Raw genomic sequence first — 21,257 nt, forward strand, 5'->3', positions numbered from 1 at the left:
TGATTAAATGAATTGACATTTGCAGACCACTTAGGAAGGACAGTGCTGGGCCCATGGTAAGCACTATCTAAAGGCTGCCTATTATAATCTTCGGGCGTCTCCACTGCCCCTTAGTGCCTCCACTGCCTGTCCTCCACTCGGGCCAGACCCTTTCCTCGCTGAGCTCTCCCTGCGCCATATGAGAGGAGCATTTCTGTCTCTCTTCTAAGGGGGGTGCTCCCAACTTCCAACCACTTGCAGCCTCGCCTGCCTGCAACCACTTTCAGGAGTCACCTCCTCACTGCCTGCAATGAGGAATCACTCAAAGTAATGCCACTCAAGGCTGGAAGAGCAATCTTTTCACCCAACTGTAAAGCAATGGTCTGAGATCTCTCCCTGTTCATCCTCTGGGTGAGCTCACTGCCCTTGCAGGTACCCTCCCGAGAAGGAAGAAGGCAGTGAAAGTAGAAATTACTGTCATCTCCCTCTCCCACCCATAGAGAGGCCTGACTAAGCTTTTTAACTTCCCTCTCAGAGGGTCAGTTCGTGCACTCAAAAAATATGCATTGAGCTTCTACTCTGCACCAGGCACAGGGATATGCAATAAAAAACATGATCTGTACTTAAAGTCATGAGTGACTGCCAGAAAAGTAGATTTGATTAGGATACAGGGCAACCTATCACTGGAATCACCAAAGTCCAGGCTTTTCAGGCAGACATAATGTTGGCACTTGTATGGCAGGTGGCATCTAGGAAGGCTTCCTGGAAGAAGGATATCCAAGCAGAAATCAAGTACATGTATAGGATTCAAGCAGGTTATTGAAGGAGTGTGTGTTTAGGCAGAGGGAACTGCAGCTGTCAAAACCCAGAGGTGAAGACGGCATTAGAAAGCCTGTGGGCTGGGAGGACAGAAGACGTGGGGATGAGAGGTTGGACCAAAGAGAGAGGAGCAGGGATCTTTGTAACGAGTGGAGGGCATGGAGGATTTTAACTATAGAAATAATCTTTAACTACAGAAAACAAGCCCCTTCTCAGACAGAGGCCTTATTCTAACGTTTAGAAAGATGACTCTGGTTGCAGTTTGAAGACTGGATTGGAGCCAGGAGCCCATCGTTACCACACCTGGATCTGCTAGGGGCCTGAGCCAGGCTGACGGGGTGAAGCGGTGGGAAGCATGGATTTCAGACCTCCTCAGATATTAGAAATAATAGCATTTGAATATTTACTGGTTGGAGAATGGAAGAGCAGTAGAAGTTAAGGCTGATCCCTCCAGGTGTCTGCCTCAGACAGAGGCTGGCCTGGAGGGAGTTGGTACACTACTGCAAGTATTGAGTTTGAGGGTCAGCAGGCAGGTGGACCCCTGGATCTGAGGCCCAGGCGACACACCTAGTAGTCATCGGCACAGATGTAGGTAATGTACTGATGTGTCAGCCCAGGGGCAGTGTTGGAGTAAAGAGGGAGAATGGTCCATACACAGAGTCAAAGGCTTCCAAGAGCGTAAGAAGCTGCACCAGGAAGAAGGCCCTGTTGGAGACAGACTGGAAGGGCCAGACAGAGGGATACCAGGGCAGCATGTGGAAGAGGAGCCAGAGGTGTGTTTCAAGTGGTGGACTGTGTAAATGCTGCCAAGAGGTCAGGAAGGTGGAGAGACAGGAAAGGTTCTTCAGAAGTGGCCACAAGGTCACCGGTAGCTTTGGAGAAAAATTCAACAGAAGCAAAAAAGTCTGAAGCCACAGTGTAAACAGAACACTTTTCCAAAATTATCTACCAGAATCTTTCACTTTAATAGAAGCATAGATGAGGTGTCAAGAGTTTCTTTATAACTAGCGAAGACTCATCAGCTCCTCTAAAATTACTCAGATCTGAGCATCAAAGAGAAGAACCACTGCTGAGGTGTCAGCGTGTTGGAGGAGGTTTATGCAAATCAGTCCTCGCTGTAACCCTGGGCTCACAGGGACGAGATTTTCTGGTTTTCTTGCCCTTGTGTCATTTCTATCCTGAAAGGCATAGATGGGACCATTCCCCTGGCCATGCCCTGAAATGCATTCTCAACTCTGAATTTTCCTTAAATCTCACTGCATGCTTCAGGGGAGGATACTCCACAAATAGTGAAGAAGAAGCATATGTTTGCCCTCGTGGGTTTTTGTTAAATCTACGAGCTGTTTAATCATCATCAGTTCTCCACTGTGCCGATGGCATCTCTGCCATTTCAGCAGAGACAAGGAGCCTTCGCAAGTCACTCCGAAGACGTTCTTGACAGCCACATCGGCGACAGGTTACAGTGAAGGGTGCTGCTGGAAGAACATTTTATGGATCGTTTAGCACATATTTTTAAAATCAGTTAACATTATTCCCCAGAATATTCCTTTTGTTCGTTTCTGTTTTGAAACTACTGGTGGCCACATTTTGCTCTGAGGTCTCATTAAACTAGTGTTTTCAGGGAAAATGCATTTATTTTGCAGCATCTAATTTTTAACCATTTATTTGGTTGTAATTTAAAATGAGTCTCCTATTCAGTGCAGTAACCAAAAATATTCAAGAGCAATCAACATGCATGAACACTTATTTATTTACTTATTACAGGATTCATACCCCTAGAAAAATAAAATCCCAAAATTTAGTTACTATATCAGTGTTCACAAAATCCTAAGAGAAAAGTTAACCATTTACTGACTTGCTTGGATCCAGAAGTTCTCAATTGGTTTTTACTACTCATCTCTTTAAGTGAAAACCCAACAAAAACCAAATAAACAAAATTTTTTTTTAATTTAAAAAGAAAAGAAAACCTTACAAAATGTATAGAATAGCCTAATGGATCCTGAATATAAAGCCCAATAATAACAAAGATTAAAAGAACAGCTGTAGCCCTGGCTGGTGTGGCTCAATGGATTGAGCACCGGCTTACGAACTGAAAGGTTTGATTCCCAGTCAGGACACATGCCTGGGTTGTAGACCGGGTCCCCATTTGGGGCTAATTTGAGAGGCAACCAACCAATCCATGTATCTCTTGCATATCAATGTTTCTTTCCCTCGCTTAGCTTCCCTCTAAAAATTAATAAATAAAATTTTAAAAAAAGAACAACTATACTCCCAGTGGTGGAAACAGTGTGACCACAGATCTTTCCTGATCCCTGGGTCAGCCAAGTAAGATACCCGCTTGTCCCTGCAGTAAGAACATCTGCTAGACTGTGTACAATCAGAACTAATTTACATGTCTCTATCACAAGTTGAAAGCAAGATAAGTCGGTACATCCAGGGACTCCTGGGGTTCCTTAGTCACTGCCTAGGAACCCAATCTGAGATGAAACAAGAGTCATGTAGTCCTGGCTATGTAATTCTATAACTGGTTTTGAAGGGTTCTCAGAGTCTAAATACTCTACATTTGACCCTTGCACAACACGGGGCTAATGGGTGCTGACACCCACACACCCACTCCTCATAAGTCGTAAGTCCACATACAACTTTTGACTCCCCCAAAACCCAACCAACCAACAAAAGAGTAAGAAGAGGTGTCAGGAGAAGAAACACACATCCACACCCAAAACATAAGATCTAGGAATATAATGGGGCCGTTCTGCAGCCTGGAGAGATTTGGTAACATACCATGGAGTCGGGGGTGCAGAGTGGGTCATCTCCCCCACCAATTGTTTGCCATGCACTGCCACCTACCATGCACCACCACACCAGTCTGTGCTTCCCACCACCTTCTGTAGACAAGGTGGATTATGGCTGTCTGCCTGCCCCATTAGACTGGGCATGCTCAGGCAGCAGGGTTCTCCTCATCGAAGCATCCCTGACATCTGGCACAGGATGAGGCACATTCAGTGAATGTCTGATGGGTGAGTGAATGCATGAATGAACGAATTCTTGAATCCCACTCAGCAAACACACCTCTGGCATCACTTAGAGAAGCAGCCACACTGAACTCAGCTAAAGAGCTCCACTCGCTGACAGATCAGGTCCTAGAACCCTACCAGAGCTCCCAGTGCAGTGACTGTTGCTCCCCCAGCACCGCAGACGGATGGGGACTGGAGACCAAGTGCTCACTGGGGGCTCCTCCGACTACACCAGAGTCACTGGTCCTCAGCACCCAGTACAATACCCAGCACCCGGCAGAAGATGCCAAGTGAATGTTTCTTGAGAGAATGAATAGTCACCTGTCACTCCCTCTCCCTCCAAAAGCAGTCCTTTGAAAAACTAATTGAACTTCTTGCATGAAAACTTCAGGCCTGACTCAGGGCAGGAGGGCCAGGAAGCACTTGGGTTCTGACTGGAGGCCACACATGAAGGCACACTGACTGTCTAAGGGGCACGATTTGTGTGACTTAGGAGACGTCTGCATAGAGGCAGGGAGTATGGAGATTGTTCTACCCCTGCCGCCCCAGCCCCACGCCCATTTCAGTAGATCTCAACCTGAGCCACAGGTTAGAACCACCTGAAGAGTCTTATAAAATTTCTGGACTGCACCCTGGATTAATTGAAACAGAATTTCTGAAGGTGGGACCCAGGCTGTGGCATTTTTTTAAAGCTCCCCACCAACTGCAGTGAGCAGCCAAGCTTGGGAAAGACGGCTGTCTACACAGTCAATCAACCTGCCGCTGCAGTTCACAGTCGGCTGAGCCCTCTCCACCCTGCACACGGTTTGGCTGCCGGCCGGGCCCTTCCATCTGCTTGGTGGCAGCAGCAGACACTGCCACTTCTGTTTTCTAATCGTTCTCATCTCTGCATAATCATATGCAGTGTTTTTACCCTGGTTTAGAGGCCCGGAGGAAGACTTTCGCAAGATTTTATAACTCACGGCAACACAACGAATGCACCTACATTTCCTTATAAGTGCGTATGTGTTTGTGTATATATGAAAATATAATCTACCCAGAGTTTAACGCTGCTTTAGTTATTGCTCTGTGCCCAGAACATTTTGTGAGCATACTTCCTTCAGTTTCAAGACCAGTTTCTTGCCAGTTTAGGTTTGTAATGAATCTTTTCCCCCCTCTAGTGGTAATAGTGGGGTATGTCCGCTTTGTGCAACAGGTTTCCTCCTCTTAGACCCTTAGCCTCTTAGTCCTCAACAGCATCAGAGGAGACTAGTTAATTTAGGGCCCTTTGCTCTTCGCTGCTGCATTAACTCCAGTGAAATTTACCCTTGTGAAGAGATAGTGCCAATGAGACTGTAACTCACTCCTCAGCCTTGTCGGTTCTCCAAAGGACCTTCCAACACCTGTAAGAACAGGCCATTCACTTCAGCAAAACTTTACTGAGCACCTGTTATGTACCAGGCACACAAGTCAAGAGAGCTGTTTCACGTCAAAACATCTTTTCTATTGTTTTTATTTTATGATAAATACTAAGATCTTAACACTAAGACAATAGTAGAGCATTATGTTTATCCCCAACCAACCTGCTTAACCTCAACCAACTTACTTAACCTTTCCGTGCTTGTTTCCTTATCGAAAAATGGACATGACGATGGTATGCTTTTTATAGGGTTATACTATAAAGCACTGCCTGACATTATTATCAGCTTAATCATTAAGTGTATTCTAAAGGTTCTAGCTGTACTCTAGAATGATTTGCTCAAACATACTTTCTGCCCATCAATTCAGGGATTATATTAAATTTCTTGGGTTTTTAAAATTTATTTATGTTTAGACAGAGGGGAAGGGAGGGAGAAAGAGAGGGAGAGAAACATAGATGGGGGGGGGACGTCCATCAGTTGCTTCTCACACGCCCCCAGCTGATGACCTGGCCCACAACCTGGGCATGTGCCCTGACTAAGAATCGAACCAGCAACTTTTTGGTTTGCAGGCCAGTGCTCAATCCACTGAGTCACACCAGCCAGGGGTGGTGAAGACACAGGCTGTGGCATCAGCAGTTACCTGCCTCTGACCAGCTGTGCAACCTTGGGAAGGTTACTCAACCTCTTCTTGAGCTTTCACTTGACCCAAATACCAAAGGTGGGGAGTTCTTACAGTTGCAAGTTGACATAATACAGGCAAAGTTCTGAGTGTAGCACTAGCCATCCAGCAAGGGCTTAGCTATTGGAGACCGCTTGACACTAAGCTGAGGTGGACAAGGTCTGTGTCGTGCTCATTTTCATACCCCCATCATCTGGCTCTGTGTCCAGTAGATGGGAATGGGGCACTTAGGTCAAATTCATTGCATCTAAGAGGAGACAGAAGCCGTTTTAGACATCCCAGTGATGACCAGAGAAATGAGGTGATGCTGCAGGGACCAAGGATGACAAGACTAAGCAGTCAGAAATGCTTTCTTGGGCTTAGCTCAGTCTCTCAAGTTTTCTGTTTTGATTTTGATCATATCCAGCCCTGGGTGGTGTGGCTCAGTGGATTGAGCACTGGCCTGCAAACTAAAAGGTCGCTGGTTTGATTCCCAGTCAGGGCCCATGTGTGGGTAGTCAGCCAGGTCCCCAGTAGGGGGTGCACGAGAGGCAACCACACATTGATGTTCTCTCCCTCTCTTTCTCCCTCCCTCCTCCCCTCTCTAAAAAAAATAAATAAATAAAATATTTTTTTAATCATGCCCAGTCCCTGGAGAAGGGAGTGAGGATTAGGTAAAAGGAGGGAAGCTGAGGTAACTAAATATAGAAATGGCTCAAATCACCTGACCCTAATGACAGGGGTCTCCACTCAAAAAGGATCATCGTACAATGGCTAAAATGGTCAGGAGCCTCAGCAAGTATGCCTCTCATACTCACTCCCCATAGAATGACGTGATTTTTAGAAGCACTTAGAGTAGTCTCTTAGGAACAAAAAACCGAATGTTTTACTCTTTTTAGACTCTAACTACATGTTTTCATCTGTGTTTCTTGAAGGTTCTATGATACTAAAGATTCATTCGGCCTACGTAATTACTATCCCATCAAACTCTTCACATTTGGTACTTACTGATTTATTCCTTGACATTCAGTGTTTTCGTCTTTCTCCTTACTTCCTCGTAATGACAGCTTATTGTTGTGATTTAATTGCTTTGTGAAATGCTAATTATATTAGTTATCTAAGGTGAAAGAATATTATATTTTTATGACTTTTCAGAAGCAGCTCTATTTAAACCACTTTTCTAAACCAGGCAGGTCCTACCTATTAATGAGTGAACATTTCTCCTACTTTAAAAAGTATTGTGGTACACATGAAGTAGGGTCAAAGGCTTATGCTGTTCCTGAAATGTGCCTGAATATCTCAGGTCTATTCTAAAGCATTCTTTTTAGATCACCACAAGAGTCTGCCTTGTCACAGAACACAAACCACTTTGAACAGCTAGAAAGTAGCTAATTCTCATTTATTTCTTCAAAGAACATTTATTGCATCTCTAATACTGGCCAAAGAATGCATGAAAGGCCAGGGTAAAAAACTCAGACTCTGATACCAAGTCCTATGAGTGAGATACAAAGCCACAGACTCAACTACACAACAGCGCATTTGAGAGCACAGAGCAAGAGCATTTACCCCCGAGGGGCGGTCAAAAAGTCAATGCCTGAAAAAGTCAATGCTTGACTTGAGTCTGGAACAGTTAGCATTTTAGGTACAGTGCCAAGACAGGATGCTGAGACATGAGCTCTGTGGTGACAAGAAAATCGAGAAGGGCGGGAGTGCAACCTCATGCAAAGAGATGAACAGAGATGAGCATCTGGAGAGGAGCTGTCTGCATCTGTTACCCTCTTCCCTCTCAAGTTGCCCACTGAATCTCCTTGCAGAGCTTATCAAGGGGAAAAGACGCAACTTGTATGCAAGGACCTCATACAGCCTCAGGGAGGAGGTTGATATATAAGCAAATAGTTACAATGTGGTATGTTATATACTAAAATAGAAGTTGATAGACAAGTGATTAACTGCTTTGGAAGAATTACAGAAATTTCCATTAAAAGGTGACTTTACAGCTGAGTCTTAAAGATATTGTAGGATTTCAGAAAGAGAAAATAGTATATGCAAATAATTGATGTATATGTTTGATCAAACGGTGTTTTGTGAACTTACAAATATTTTATTGTTGCTGGAACCTCAAGTTCCAAGGAGGAAGCAGGAGCAGTTGAGGCAAGAGAGATAAGCAGAGGTCAGTCCATACACAGCCCTACAGAATGTGCCAAGGAGTTTGATGTTTACTCAATTGGCCATGGAAAACCAATGGGGGCTCTTGGAGGGGAAGGGTTAATATGGTCATCTTTGCATTTTGAAAGGTTTATTCTTCTAATGTAGATAACAAGGAAGAGATAGTTTTGAGAGTTACCAGTACATGCTTGGTCTGCCCTTGGAAAACGAAAACGACTGTTGTTTTTCTCCATATATTTATTTCAAAATTACTTATGCTTTTAGGTCCTGGCCAGGTAGCTCAGTTGGTTTGAGTGCCATCCTGATATGCCAGGTTGCGGATTTAATTCCTGGTCAGCGCACATAAAAGAAGCAACAAATGAATGCATAAATGAGTGGAATAACAAACCGATATCTGTCTGTCTGTCTGTCTCTCTCTCTCTCTCTTTCTCTCTCTAAAATCAATTTTAAAAAGTACTTGTGCTTTTAAACATTCCTTCCACATTTATAAAACATATTACCCAATTTAGAATTCTATTATCTCATCTCAGACCTCTTCACTGTTTTTCTTTTAAACTCACAACAAAGCCAGTTAAGAAAACCTATTTGAGCCATGGTTGGTGTGGCTCAGTGGATTGAGTGCTGGCTTGTGAACCAAAGGGTTGCCAGTTCAATTCCCAGTCAGGGTAAATGCCTGGGTTACAGACCAGGTCTCCAGTGAGGGGCACGTGAGAAGCAACCACACATTGACGTTTCTCTACCTCTCTTTCTTCCTCCCTTCCCTATCTCTAAAAATAAATAAATGAAATGTTTTTTAAAAAAGTAAAGAAAATCTATTTGATCTCACTTTCTATATTAGAAAACTTTATTCTTTTTTAAGAATAAAGTTTATTTATTTATTTGTTTGTTTGTTTATTTTTAAAGAGGGGAAGGGATGGAGAAAGCGGAGAGAAACATCAATGTGTGGTTGCCTCTTGTGAGCCTTCTCCTGGAGAACTGGCCCACAACCCATACATGTTCAATTGGGACTTTAACTGGCAACCCATTGTTTTACAGTCTGATGCTCAATCCAGTGAGCCATACCAGCCAGGGCGAAACTTAATTCTTAGTAGGTGAGATGGTTTTATATACTCAGTAACGCACTGGTAAACTTAACAATCAGCTATCCTAGAGGCTAAAGTCCTGGTTTGTAGTGTTGGCTGATTTCCACTGCACAAACACAGCTACCAAAGTTACTATCACGCTATCAGTGTGACATCACCGAACAAGAAGTTGGGAGAGATTTGCAATATTACACTGTTAGCGTCTCCATCACACAGACACAAAAGATGTGTGCAACTCAAGAGCAGAGAGAGTAACATGTAGTAAAATAATTAGGAAGTAATGAAATTCGAGGAAAGATTACCTTTGTTTTAATGTAATTTATTTTATTGTACATTTATGTAAGTTAATTTTTAATAATGGCTCTGTTTAACAACCAGAAATCTTCTTAAAGCTGTAATAACCAGCTCTTTGGAGTCAGTACAAGTCTGCGCCAGCCCACCGCTGCATCTATTCCTCTTTTCCAAATCATTACAATGGTATTTACTAACCCAACTTGCATTGTTCCAGAGAAGGTGGGAAAGCCTACAAACAAAGCACTACCACCTGAAGGAGGATGTAACGTGTAAAAATAAATGGGAAGCCAGTGAAGACTTTTAATATGTGCTCTGCTTTGCATACCTATTATCATATGACCATCCTGAAATAACATAAAAGACTATCCACTTCCTATTTGACATTAATTAAAATTATAAGTATTGACCAAAACTTCAAAACATGGATTTTCTTTTAATTTGGCTAGTTTGTATAGTAAATTATGTAAATAAAAATGAAGTTATTTAAGTTCCGCCTAAAACAGGACTGAGGGCTAGAATGTGACATTGCCCATTGAAGGCCTCCAGACTGTTCCCCCTGTTCACGTATTTGTGAAAGGGAAAGAAAAGAGCGTGCACAACATTGAGACAAGCTATCATACAAGTCTCTACGAGGAAACAAGGGCAGGTCCCCATCAGGGCAAACAGAACTCAGTTTACAGGGAAGAGCAGACACGCCGCTGGCCCGAAACATCTGAGCTACAGGCAGCGGGCACACATCCACTCGTGCAAAGCTTGTCCCTCTGCAGGTAGGGCGGCTTCTGCCAAAAGATCACAGTTAACCTCCACGTCCCCAGAAATGATGCCGTGGGAAACCAGGAGGCCATGTGGGGGTGAGAACCAGACAGATCTGGGTGAGATCCTGGCTTTGCCTCATACTGGTTGCTAGTTTGGGGCCAAGTCAGTTCTCTGAACTTCATTTTCCATAAATTTAAAGGGAGATAAAAATATCTTATCACGTGCTGTTCAACATGAGACATAAAAAGTAGTTCACATAACAAGTGGTAATAATGTTGAAAACACAAACAATAGTGACAACCATAAAAACCACATAGGAAAGTATAAAGATGACTTTCCCTTTTCCCTGCCCAACCAGGCACCATCAGCTACTTGGAAGATAAGCAAAGAGGCTTTCAGGGCTTTTCTGTCCTGGCTGCTGTGGCTGTGGCTGCTGTGGTTAGAGCTTCATCATAGACAAGAAAGAGTGTGATTCCGGTCAGGACACATACCTAGGTTGTGGGTTCAGTCCCCGGTTGGGGTACGTATGAGAGGCAACCAAGTGATGTCTCTCTCCCTCCCTCTCTCTAAATCAATAATCATGTCCTCAGTGAGGATAGGGAAAAAAGAGAGAGGTTACATTAAAACATATTTCCTTTACTTTCTGCTAATAACTTTGCTTAAATATCTTTGAAATAAAAACTATCTTGAATGGAGATAGGTTGAGAAAATGTGGTAGGGAAAGTAAGAATACTAGGGATATTCTTAGATATCTATGTTCTTATGGATACCATGTATGAGGATATATACGGATACCATATATGGGGATATAGATTCATTGTGGTGATAATTTTGTAATATGTACAAATATCAAATCATTCTCTTACACACCTGAAACTAACGTCAACTATACCTCAATTTAAAAATACAACATGCAGTATGGGTAAATGACTTGGGAATAATTAGGATACAATTAATTTGAAGTTAATACAATTACAAGATAGAGTTTGGGGCTTTTTAACCAGTAAAGCAATTTGGATTCCTTGCAATCAGCTACCACTGGAATAGGTAATGAGGATTTTCTGTTTACACTCCACATTTGTTCCTAATCTTCCCACCTTCCACCAAGGATGACAAATCTTGGTCCACAGAGCCTCACTGACTGATTCCCAGCCGGGGACCCATGGAAGTGATAATGGGAGTCTATGAGCCATTTAATGGCTGAAAAAACACCAAGACTTAACATCTACCTGTAATAAAGCTGCGCAGACTCATTAAAATGTTACGGTTCTTTGCTTTCTTCAGGAATTACATCAAGTTATTGCAGTCACTGGTTACCTTAGGTAGCTTAGCTATTTATGGCATCATGGAATTTAATGGTAAAATGTTGTTTTAAAGCACGGGGTCCATGTTGGGGAGAGGAACAGCAACAAAAAAAATCTCTAGTTCCTTCCCAGTCAGGGCACATGCCAGGGTTGCAGGCAGGTTCCCTGCAGGCCAGTTCCCAGCAGGGGACGCACAAGAGGCAACCATACATTGATGTTTCTCTCCCTCTCTCCTTCCCTTCCCCTCTAAAGATAAATAAATAAAATCTTTAAAAAAAAACTCTAGTTCCGAAAAGCTTAGACATCCAAACTTAGCTGATCAGTATATTATGTCTGAAACAAAAGAAACTTGGCTAGTTAATGAAACAGTGCTCTGCAAAAATAATTTATAAAGTAAAATTTTCATAAATTTCTATACAGATGTACATTTTTCTACAGAAAATAAGAGAGTTTTGCAGATACATCTGCATCTTAAAATGAATATTGTTAGGCCTTTGCTGGTGTGGCTCAGTTATTTGGGCATCACCCAGCAAACTGAAAGGTCACTGGTTCAATACCCCATCAGGGCATATGCCTGGGCTGCAGGTTCAGTCCCAAGTGGGGACAAGTACCAACAGCAACAAATGGATGTTTCTCTCCCACTTTTTCTTCCTCCCTTCCTCTCTCTCTAAATTAAAATAAAGGGCTTTTTTTAAAGATACCCAATTTATTTTTTAAAATGTAATGAATATTGTTACATAAAAACCACTTTAACAACCTTTATATTTTACAAGTGATGCATGCAATCACTAGGTGGGCTTCTAGGGGTGACACAGAAAAGGTAGAATTGCATTTTGACTTTCATTTTAAATCAAGGTTTCAACAAACATTAAAAAGGTACAAAATTTCATAGTCTCTTTTTTAGTGTGTTTTTCTGTCCTCAAGGTGTGCCTCACATGACATATTCTTAAATTGTCCACTGTAATCTCAGGCTTTTCTATTGCATTTCATAGGGGCCTAAAATAATTTGATGCACAACTTTTTCCCCCAGAGTTTCTTGTATTTATTTACTACTAGTAAGCTATTTTTGTAACTTCTTTCATAAAGTTATAAAGATTATTGTGTAATCTGTTGCTCTTACAGAATTATGAAATTTCATGTTGCAAAGCGAAAGTTTAAAGAAACGTTACGCCCATATGATGTAAAAGATGTCATTGAACAGTATTCTGCTGGTCACCTGGACATGCTGTGTAGAATTAAGAGCCTTCAAACACGGTAAGCAATGAAAATGTTATTTGTTGACAAGGAAAGGCATGGAAACTATTTGGGAATACCTCTGTAGTAGAGAAAACTCTTAAATTCCATAGTTCTAATTCATTTTTAGTGGACAATTGGACCTAGCTTTTAACACGGATTTTACTTAAGGATGTAAATCAGGTACTAAAAGCCTCCAACTTGCAGGGTCTCGGTTTCCTCATCTGTAAAAATGAAGATATGTTAGGGCTTGCCTCTTAGGGTTGTCATGAGAATTGAATGAGTTAACAGGTTAAATGACTGCTCGATAAATATTAATGGCTGTTTTGGTGTCATCTGAATTATCACTGCTGCTGCTATTGTTCTGTTATCACCGAAATCCTAACCATCCTTCAAGAATGAACTAGTCTTCCTCTCTCCTTAAACTCTACCTGACTATCCAGCCCACAAAAAATAGACCCTCCCCATCTGACCTCCCAGAGCACTTAAAGCCTGCTGTGGAGATAAAAACCATCTGAATATTCGCATATTGTGCCAGAGTCAAGACTGGCTGGCTCTTGTGTTGTTTTCTGGTTGCAAGTTCGTTCTCCTTGCTGTGACTAAGACTCGGCCTTTGCTTTCCTTCATGTCCTGTAAACGCCAAACACACGCTGTCTTTCCAGTGAGCGTCTCACTCGGTGATTAAAAGAAATGAGTTCAACGAGTTATTCCACTATATGTGTGTCATTGTGTTATCTTGAGGGCAAAATATTTAGTCAATTCAGTTTTTAAGGGTCTTGCTTCACTACCAGGCACCAATTACCAACATTTGTGATTAAGCAGTTCTTAAAATACAAGGACAGAGTCTAAAATGTCTGTTTATATGCCTAGAGCACACTTAGACAGAATGAGGGGTGTACCAGACCTTTAGTAAAACACCAGCTGATCAGTTACAAAAAATTACAATCTGTTCATTCATTCTTTCAATGGATAATTATTTGAGCCTGTACCGTGTGCCATGCACTATGGACATCCAAATATTAATAAAATAATAACCCCATCCCCTTGAGCCTGCAGTTTAATAGATTAGCTGTCACGACAGTAGGTAGGTCTGGCCTGTATCTCTATGCAGACAAAGTGGAAAGTTGAGTCAGTACTCCTGGCAATTCAGTTGTAAAGCACACCAAACAAAGAAGAAAGTACTACAATTCCCACTTAGCCTGACTGAGTCTCTTTGGAAATTGTTTTAACTCATCCTGTGGTCATGCTACAATCTTTGCCTAAGCAGTCGCGGTCTTCAAAGTCCTGTAATGGAACTCTCTGTGGGTCCCAGGGTTTTTGCTGCAGAATTTCCAAAACTAATCTAGAGTATCTAGATAATGTAGGGTATATTTTCCAACTAGAATTCCGATAGTTTTCCTATCTGCTTATCTCCCACATATCAGATGTACAATAAATGTTCAATATATAATCTATTAACATGAAACCATCATAATGATAATTTTGTTATATTTTAAATAGTTGTATTCAGGAAACACTTGGTCAAAGACAGAAAAGACAAATTTCTGTGTCGTTTAGGACAATTTTGCTTTCAGAACATCACCCATAAGTGATTTCATAATGGACCAGAATAGTGAGAAAATTAATTTCATGTGTAATTTTCATGTTAAGAAAATAAGAACATCAACTGAAACAAGTTCGTTTTCATTTCATCTTACATAAATTAAAGATAATTGTGCCCTGGCTAGTGTGGCTCAGTGGACTAAGTGACAGATTTCAAACCAAAGGATCACTGGTTCGATTCCCAGTCAGGGCACACGCCTGGGTTGCGAGCCAGATCCCCAGGAAGGGTCACAGGAGAGGCAACCACACATTGATGTTTCTCTCCCTCTCTCTCTCTCCTTCCCTTCCCCTCTCTCTCAAAATAAATAAATAAAATATTTTTTAGGATAATTGTTTAATTTTTCTTTTCAAAACACTTCACTTGGCCGAGGGCAACCTCCATCTTCAGCCACATAACCAGATGTCCTCTTTCTCTGATAGTGTCGATCAGATTCTTGGAAAAGGGCAAATCACATCGGATAAGAAGAGCCGAGAGAAAATAACAGCAGAACATGAGACCACAGATGACCTCAGTATGCTCGGCAGAGTGGTCAAGGTTGAGAAGCAGGTACAACTGAGCAATAATGGTTAAAATTTTAGCCAGAATTATTTTTTAAATCAAAACTGATTATAGGCAGTTGGGTGTATTAATATATTGTGATTAATATATTTGATAGTGATTAATATATTTTAACAATGCACAATAATTGTATTAATAAAAATTTAAGAAATAAAATCAAGAAAAAGTGAATAAAATTAAATATTCTCTGTGTATAAACAGAATTCTCTAAACACTTGGACTTCCACATAATAGAAAATTTCATCTAATCAAACATGAAGCAATTATAGATTTTCAACAGTAAGATAAAAAAACAGCTATTTTTTACTTGTGTTTTGGTTATTTTCATTGTCTCTCTCTTAGGTCACTCTTTTAAAAAAAAATCTCATTATCACAATTATGGTACATTGAGCGTTTGTTAACCCTCAGCTGTATCTCATACAAAGACCATTTTCTAGAAATCAAGTTGCTCTCCCAATTTAATAATAAATACTTCTGACATTAATTCCGAAACATCCTGTACCTTGATTTTTAAATTCAGAATCCCCTAGATTGATATTTAAGATCTTGGTTTTATGATAGAACAAGCTCCTTACTATACTGCAATAGAGTTCCAGTACATCTTCACAGAAGAGGCTTAGGAACGTCAACCAATTGGACTAGGGAGTCTTGAAGTTGTATTTGTACCATAATTGTATGGTTTTTGAGAATATCAACTGTCCACTTTTAAAGAACTAAGGGCGATGGGTGCCAAGGAAGATTATGGAAAGGTCAAGCACCCCTCTCCTTCCAAGTCCTCCCTTGAGCCTTCCACTGCTAGATATCATGTTCTAAAATGGGACTAAATGGAAAAAATAAATAAAAAATTAAGTAAGATGGCACTAAATAGCAGGTCTGGATTATAGCAGGTCACGCTCAGTGTTTTACTGTATTGGCACACCCTGGTTCCCTTTTTTAAATTCTAGAAGTACAGCCCATTCTTAATAGCAAGTTATAGTCACATGTAACCATTCTCCCCATTTTTAGGTGCAGTCCATTGAGTCCAAGCTGGACTGCCTCCTGGACATATATCAGCAAGTCCTCCGGAAAGGCTCCGCCTCAGCCCTCACTTTGGCCTCATTCCAGATCCCACCTTTTGAATGTGAACAGACATCTGACTATCAAAGCCCTGTGGACGGCAAAGACCTGTCTAGTTCCGCACAGAACAGTGGCTGCTTAACCAGATCAGCTAGTGCCAACATCTCCCGAGGCCTGCAGTTCATTCTGACGCCAAATGAGTTCAGTGCTCAGACTTTCTATGCGCTTAGCCCTACTATGCACAGTCAAGCAACACAGGTGCCACTGAGTCAAAGTGATGTCTCCTCAGTGGCGGCCACCAACAACATTGCAAACCAAATAAATGCGGCACCTAAGCCAGTAGCCCCAACAACTTTACAGATCCCGCCTCCTCTCCCAGCCATCAAGCACCTGCCCCGGCCAGAGACTCTGCACCCAAACCCCACGGGCTTACCAGAAAGCATTCCTGATGTCACCACCTGCCTTGTTGCCTCCAAGGAAAGTGTTCAGGTTGCACAGTCCAATCTGACCAAGGACCGTTCTCTGCGGAAGAGCTTTGACATGGGAGGAGAAACTTTGTTGTCTGTCCACCCGGTGGCGCCCAAGGACTTGGGCAAATCTCTGTCTGTACAAAACCTGATCAGGTCGACAGAGGAACTGAATATACAGCTTTCAGGGAGTGAGTCAAGTGGCTCCAGAGGCAGCCAAGATTTTTACCCCAAATGGAGGGAATCCAAATTGTTTATAACTGATGAAGAGGTGGGTTCAGAAGAAATGGAGACAGACACTTTTGATGCCGCACCGCAGCCTGCCAGGGAAACTGCTTTTGCATCAGACTCTCTAAGGACTGGAAGATCTCGATCATCTCAGAGCATTTGTAAGGCAGGAGAAAGTACAGATGCCCTTAGCTTGCCTCATGTCAAACTGAAATAAGTTCCTCATTTTCTTTCTAGGCATAGCGGTTTCTTTAGCCATACATATCATTGCATGAACTATTCTGAAAGCCCTTCAAAAGTTGAATTTGCAAGAATCAGGAAGAACATGAAAGGCAATTTATAAGCCCATTATCTTTTAATTGCATGAAAATGCATGTTTAGGAATGGCTGAAATTCCAAGGTACAGCAACATTAACCCACTCATTTAGTAATGTACCTTGAGTAAAAAATCCTGAGAAACCAAATACAGCTAATGCTGTGGAGTGTATGAAAATTAGGTCATTTAGAAGATTTGACCCTGTATTTTTGGAGTTATGGGAGTAAACACCTTCAAATTTCAGCCATGTCTGCTTTGCGATTAAATATAAAATACATTTCCAAAATTAGGCCGTAATGTATATTTAAACACAATGGCTCTCATCAACAGCTGCTAACAAGGTACCAAGTAAAGCAGAATTTGGGGATAGTAGAAATGGCTGCTTATTTCAAGATATATTTGCCAACTCATTCCTATTCAGTCATGTTATTATTAATGTAATTTGAATGTCAATATGTGTGCTTTTGGTGATTTAACGCTGTAGCAAGCAATGTTGCACATCATTTTTATGTTGTTCTTATTGAGAGAATGTTCTTCAAGTAGAAAATGTGCAAATCCTGACATTCAGGGCCAGCGAGGCAACTATACTGACTCTTTGACACATTTAACTGTATGAAAATATATTCTCTAATAGCTGGATCAACTTTATAAGTGGTCAGCTTCTGCATAAGCAAATGGAATATTGATCAGTAGAACAGCCAGTGTGACTGGGCTGACTTCTCTCCACAGAGGCACCAGCGGGGGCTTGCCAATACTGCCCACAGAAAGGAGAAGCGAGAGAAGCTGTTTCCACTAAGTTGATGCACAGGCAGGATCCCAGGGGATGAGACATGTGAGTGAGACTGAGATGGGAAAGGCCTGAGAAGAAGCCAGACACAACACAGGGAATTAAGTGAAGTTCGAGAAAATGACTTCCCCTCGAAGGGCAGTGAGAGGGAGAGAAATAAACCAAAATCAGAGAACTCGATTTTCTTAGGAAATGAGTACTGCTAAAGAATTCAACTACCTAAACATCTTATTCTTATATAGAAACAGAGAATTTTGCAAGGTATTTATTTTTTAATATGCCCTGAATGTTCTTTGCTATTATGTAGTACATTTTGCATAAGAAAGGGTAAAACTAAACCTCCTTTACTTTTTATACTGTAGTGAACATTTTCTATTCGCCCCAAGAATGTTGTTGCTCCAAATCTGAAATGGTTGGTTCGGTTTCCTGGAATAAACATTTATAGTTAGAAGCCAGGTGACACTGGCAGAATCTGCAAATATAAACACTTCATCATGTAACATGACAGCCCAAAGCCCAAGAGAAACAAAATTAAAAATGTATTTACCAGAAAGCAAGCAATGCTGACTGCTCGTTAGAAACCAGTCTAGTGATCTCGGACCAGCAGAACTTCAGCCAAGGCAATGGCCTTCAAAAGGCAAAGAGAAGCGAGATAGTGCTTCAATTCAGTTCAATTCTAGCCACAGAAGGACTTTTAAAAATCTTCCCCTCCCCAACCCCACAGATAGTACTGCCTCCAGAAATACTTCTTTAGCACCCAGAAGAATGAGCAGGGTTATCAACTGGATGCCCAAAAGCAAGAGGGGGCCCTGAAATCCGCCAGTCCTTCCCAGTTCTTTCTCACAACTGGCTTTCTCCACCCCTTACTCTCTCCTCACTTTTCTTCTCCATTAACTGCTTGTGGATTCCCTGCCAGTATTTTGCTTCTGAACATAACCAGGCCCTAACCAGCCTCCATCCACAAGTAAACTGCTTCTCCGCTCTACCCAAAATGTGCTTCTCAACCTTTGAAAATCCTTGTCCCTTTTGATAGACACTGAAATTTGGAAAGCTTCCTCTTCTCACCCACCCCTGACTTCTAGCACACTCCCCCTGGAGAGCATCCCTCAGAAACTTTGCTGCTGGTGACACAGAAGATAGAGTCTAATTTTACATTCCAGTTGAAAAGATTTTATCAAGCTTTCAAAGCAATTATTTTCATTTTTGAAACACAGAATCTTAGTAAATTGTCGAATGCAATCTTTCACCTCCACTCAGCCTGACGTTGTGATAGAGCCTCTGCAGAGGGTTACTCACGCACACGCACGCACACGAACACACACGCACACGCACACCCCTCAACTGACCTAAAGCTGGAGAGGTGCCTATATGCACTCGGAGCGAGAGGATGGAGGCGGCAACTTTCAGGTAGCCCTGATTCTTGGACACACTCTGTCCTGGGTCAAACCCCACTGGCAGCAGGAATTCTGAATGTATTGGGGACCCCTCCCTGGGCCTCTTTAGGCCTCAAACACAACACGGTGCATTCAGCATTGCTGAAGAGAGAAGATTCAGAAACAAAACCTGTGAACATCACTGAGGTCTTAATCATTGCAAATGTGATAAACCACGTTGTGGAAAACCTTTGTACATTGAAGCCATGACCATATCGTGTCTACCTTACTCTAGCACACAAAAAAATCTTGGATGTTCAAAGATAGTTGCATTGTGTGACAATCGTAGGGTTCCGTTTGTTGTGTTTCTCCCTGGGGAGGGCAGAGAGGTCTCCCACTTACATCTAGCAAAGTCCCATTGGTGGGTCCCAAATGGTGTTTTGAAGCACAGTTTAGCTGAGCTCTGAGTAACCACCTACTTTCTCAGCACAAGTTCGTCTGCCTTCTTCAACACCCAGGGTTGATCAAGGTGACACTTGGTGGCAAACTTCCCTTATATGAGGTTAACTAAAAAATGTTCTGTGTCTGATCTAAATGTTTGCTTTGTGTTCAACTAAATATCGGCAGATTACAAGTTTTCTTTAAAGTAAGACACTTTATTGAGTTTTTAAGTCTTTATCTCCTATTCAAAGGTGCCTTTCTCTCCTCCTTTGACTCTGATTCTGAAAGTTATTAATCTGCAGGTAAAACAGGTAAAAGGAGGAAACCAGGCACAAAGGGACTAATTCTCATGCCCATTTGCAAAGCAAAACTGTACGGAATAATGACACAAGTAACTAAATTAATGGATCACTTAAGAAAACATCATAAATATTACCTTATCTCCCCAGAAGCTGATTTTCTTTTGCCTTAAAATGACTTGGTTGTGTTTTTGTAAGAGAAATTTAACTTAATATAATTACGTGCATTTAAGTGAATAGTTCAAAAAGTTATGTATGACAATGCAATTGTCTGTTTCCTGAAAACAAATCAGGAATATCCATTTCAAGCTACCATTAAAATGTAATTTCCTTTGCTCTCTTTCACTGGGATTATTTGTTTTAAAATAAAACATTAAAAAGATGTCTAAACAACTAACGTGACTGTTTTTGTCTGGAACTAACTGGTAGGTTCCAAACTTACTGGTCCCAGTCAACCAAACTGACTATATACAAATTTGGGGCTAAGCTATAAAAATTGTTGTTTTGCACCCTGGCTAGCGTGGCTCAGCTGAGTGAACACCGGCCTGTGGACAGAAAGGCTGCTTGCTGGTTTGTTCTCAGTCAGTGCACGCGTGCCTGGGTTGCAGGCCGGTCCCTGGATGGGGGCCTGCAAGAGGCAACCAATCAGTGTTTCTCTCTCACAGTGATGTTTCTCTCCCTCTTTTCCCCTCTCTCCACAAATAAATAAAATCAAAAAAAGTATCTTTCTGTGAGGTTGCTGAAGAAACAACTGGTCATTTGGGAAAAAGAGAGGTTTCTACATGTTTTTTAGGGTTTTATAAGAAAGATAATTTGGTATTGATTTGATTTTTTTTACTTGATATATTAGAACTCAGGCATGTGTGCGTGTGAGCTGTGTGTTAAACAAGTGACAGGAAGTGGTGATGGCGGTGCCCACGTGCTGCCACCCCTGGCTGCTCCCAGCTCCCCGGTTAAGCACCCACCCAGCCCTGCCTTACCAGGGGAGGGCTTCTGCTCCAAAACGCATTTGTTCCTTCTTCTCTAAACACCCCCACTCTCTCTGTTCCACCAGCAATTTTGTGCACTACGTGTGCATGACTAATTCCAAGCGAGTGATTTTAATGGAGACTCAGAATGATAGAACTCTGGAACACAAAGCCCTTTAGACAGTCAGAAGAAGAACGAGGATAACATGAGGTTGCCTTCCCATCATGGCCCTCAATGAGATCAGAAAGGTTTGTGCCTATTCTACCACTTTCCAAAGATCCCAGTGAAAATAAAACTGTGTATGGAACATGCTTGCTTGACCAACTTAAAGGGTAAACCACTTCCAAACACTTTTGAACTACTTTAACAGTAACTCTCACACCCCCAGTTAAAAGCAAAATATACTCATGACAGTTGTTCTATACTAACCATTGATAAATATAGGCTCTCAG

General features: G+C 41.7%; 1 protein-coding gene across 3 annotated transcripts in view; it reads left to right on the forward strand.

Moving 5' to 3' along the window:
* KCNQ5 (potassium voltage-gated channel subfamily Q member 5) overlaps nt 1-20,180 on the forward strand; it is a 505,983-nt gene extending 485,803 nt beyond the window's left edge. For all 3 annotated transcript variants that reach the window (XM_053664043.1, XM_053664048.1, XM_053664050.1), the window contains 3 exons: nt 12,598-12,729; nt 14,731-14,857; nt 15,875-20,180. In XM_053664043.1, the coding sequence (XP_053520018.1) occupies nt 12,598-12,729; nt 14,731-14,857; nt 15,875-16,837 (1,222 nt within the window). In that variant the 3' untranslated portion in view covers nt 16,838-20,180. The remainder of the gene's footprint in view (nt 1-12,597; nt 12,730-14,730; nt 14,858-15,874) is intronic.
* The last annotated feature ends 1,077 nt before the right edge of the window (nt 20,181-21,257 follow it).

The sequence above is a fragment of the Artibeus jamaicensis genome, unplaced genomic scaffold (genome assembly GCF_021234435.1).
Source record: "Artibeus jamaicensis isolate MK-2021 breed Jamaican fruit bat unplaced genomic scaffold, CSHL_Jam_final contig_1127, whole genome shotgun sequence".
Lineage (NCBI taxonomy): Eukaryota > Metazoa > Chordata > Mammalia > Chiroptera > Phyllostomidae > Artibeus > Artibeus jamaicensis.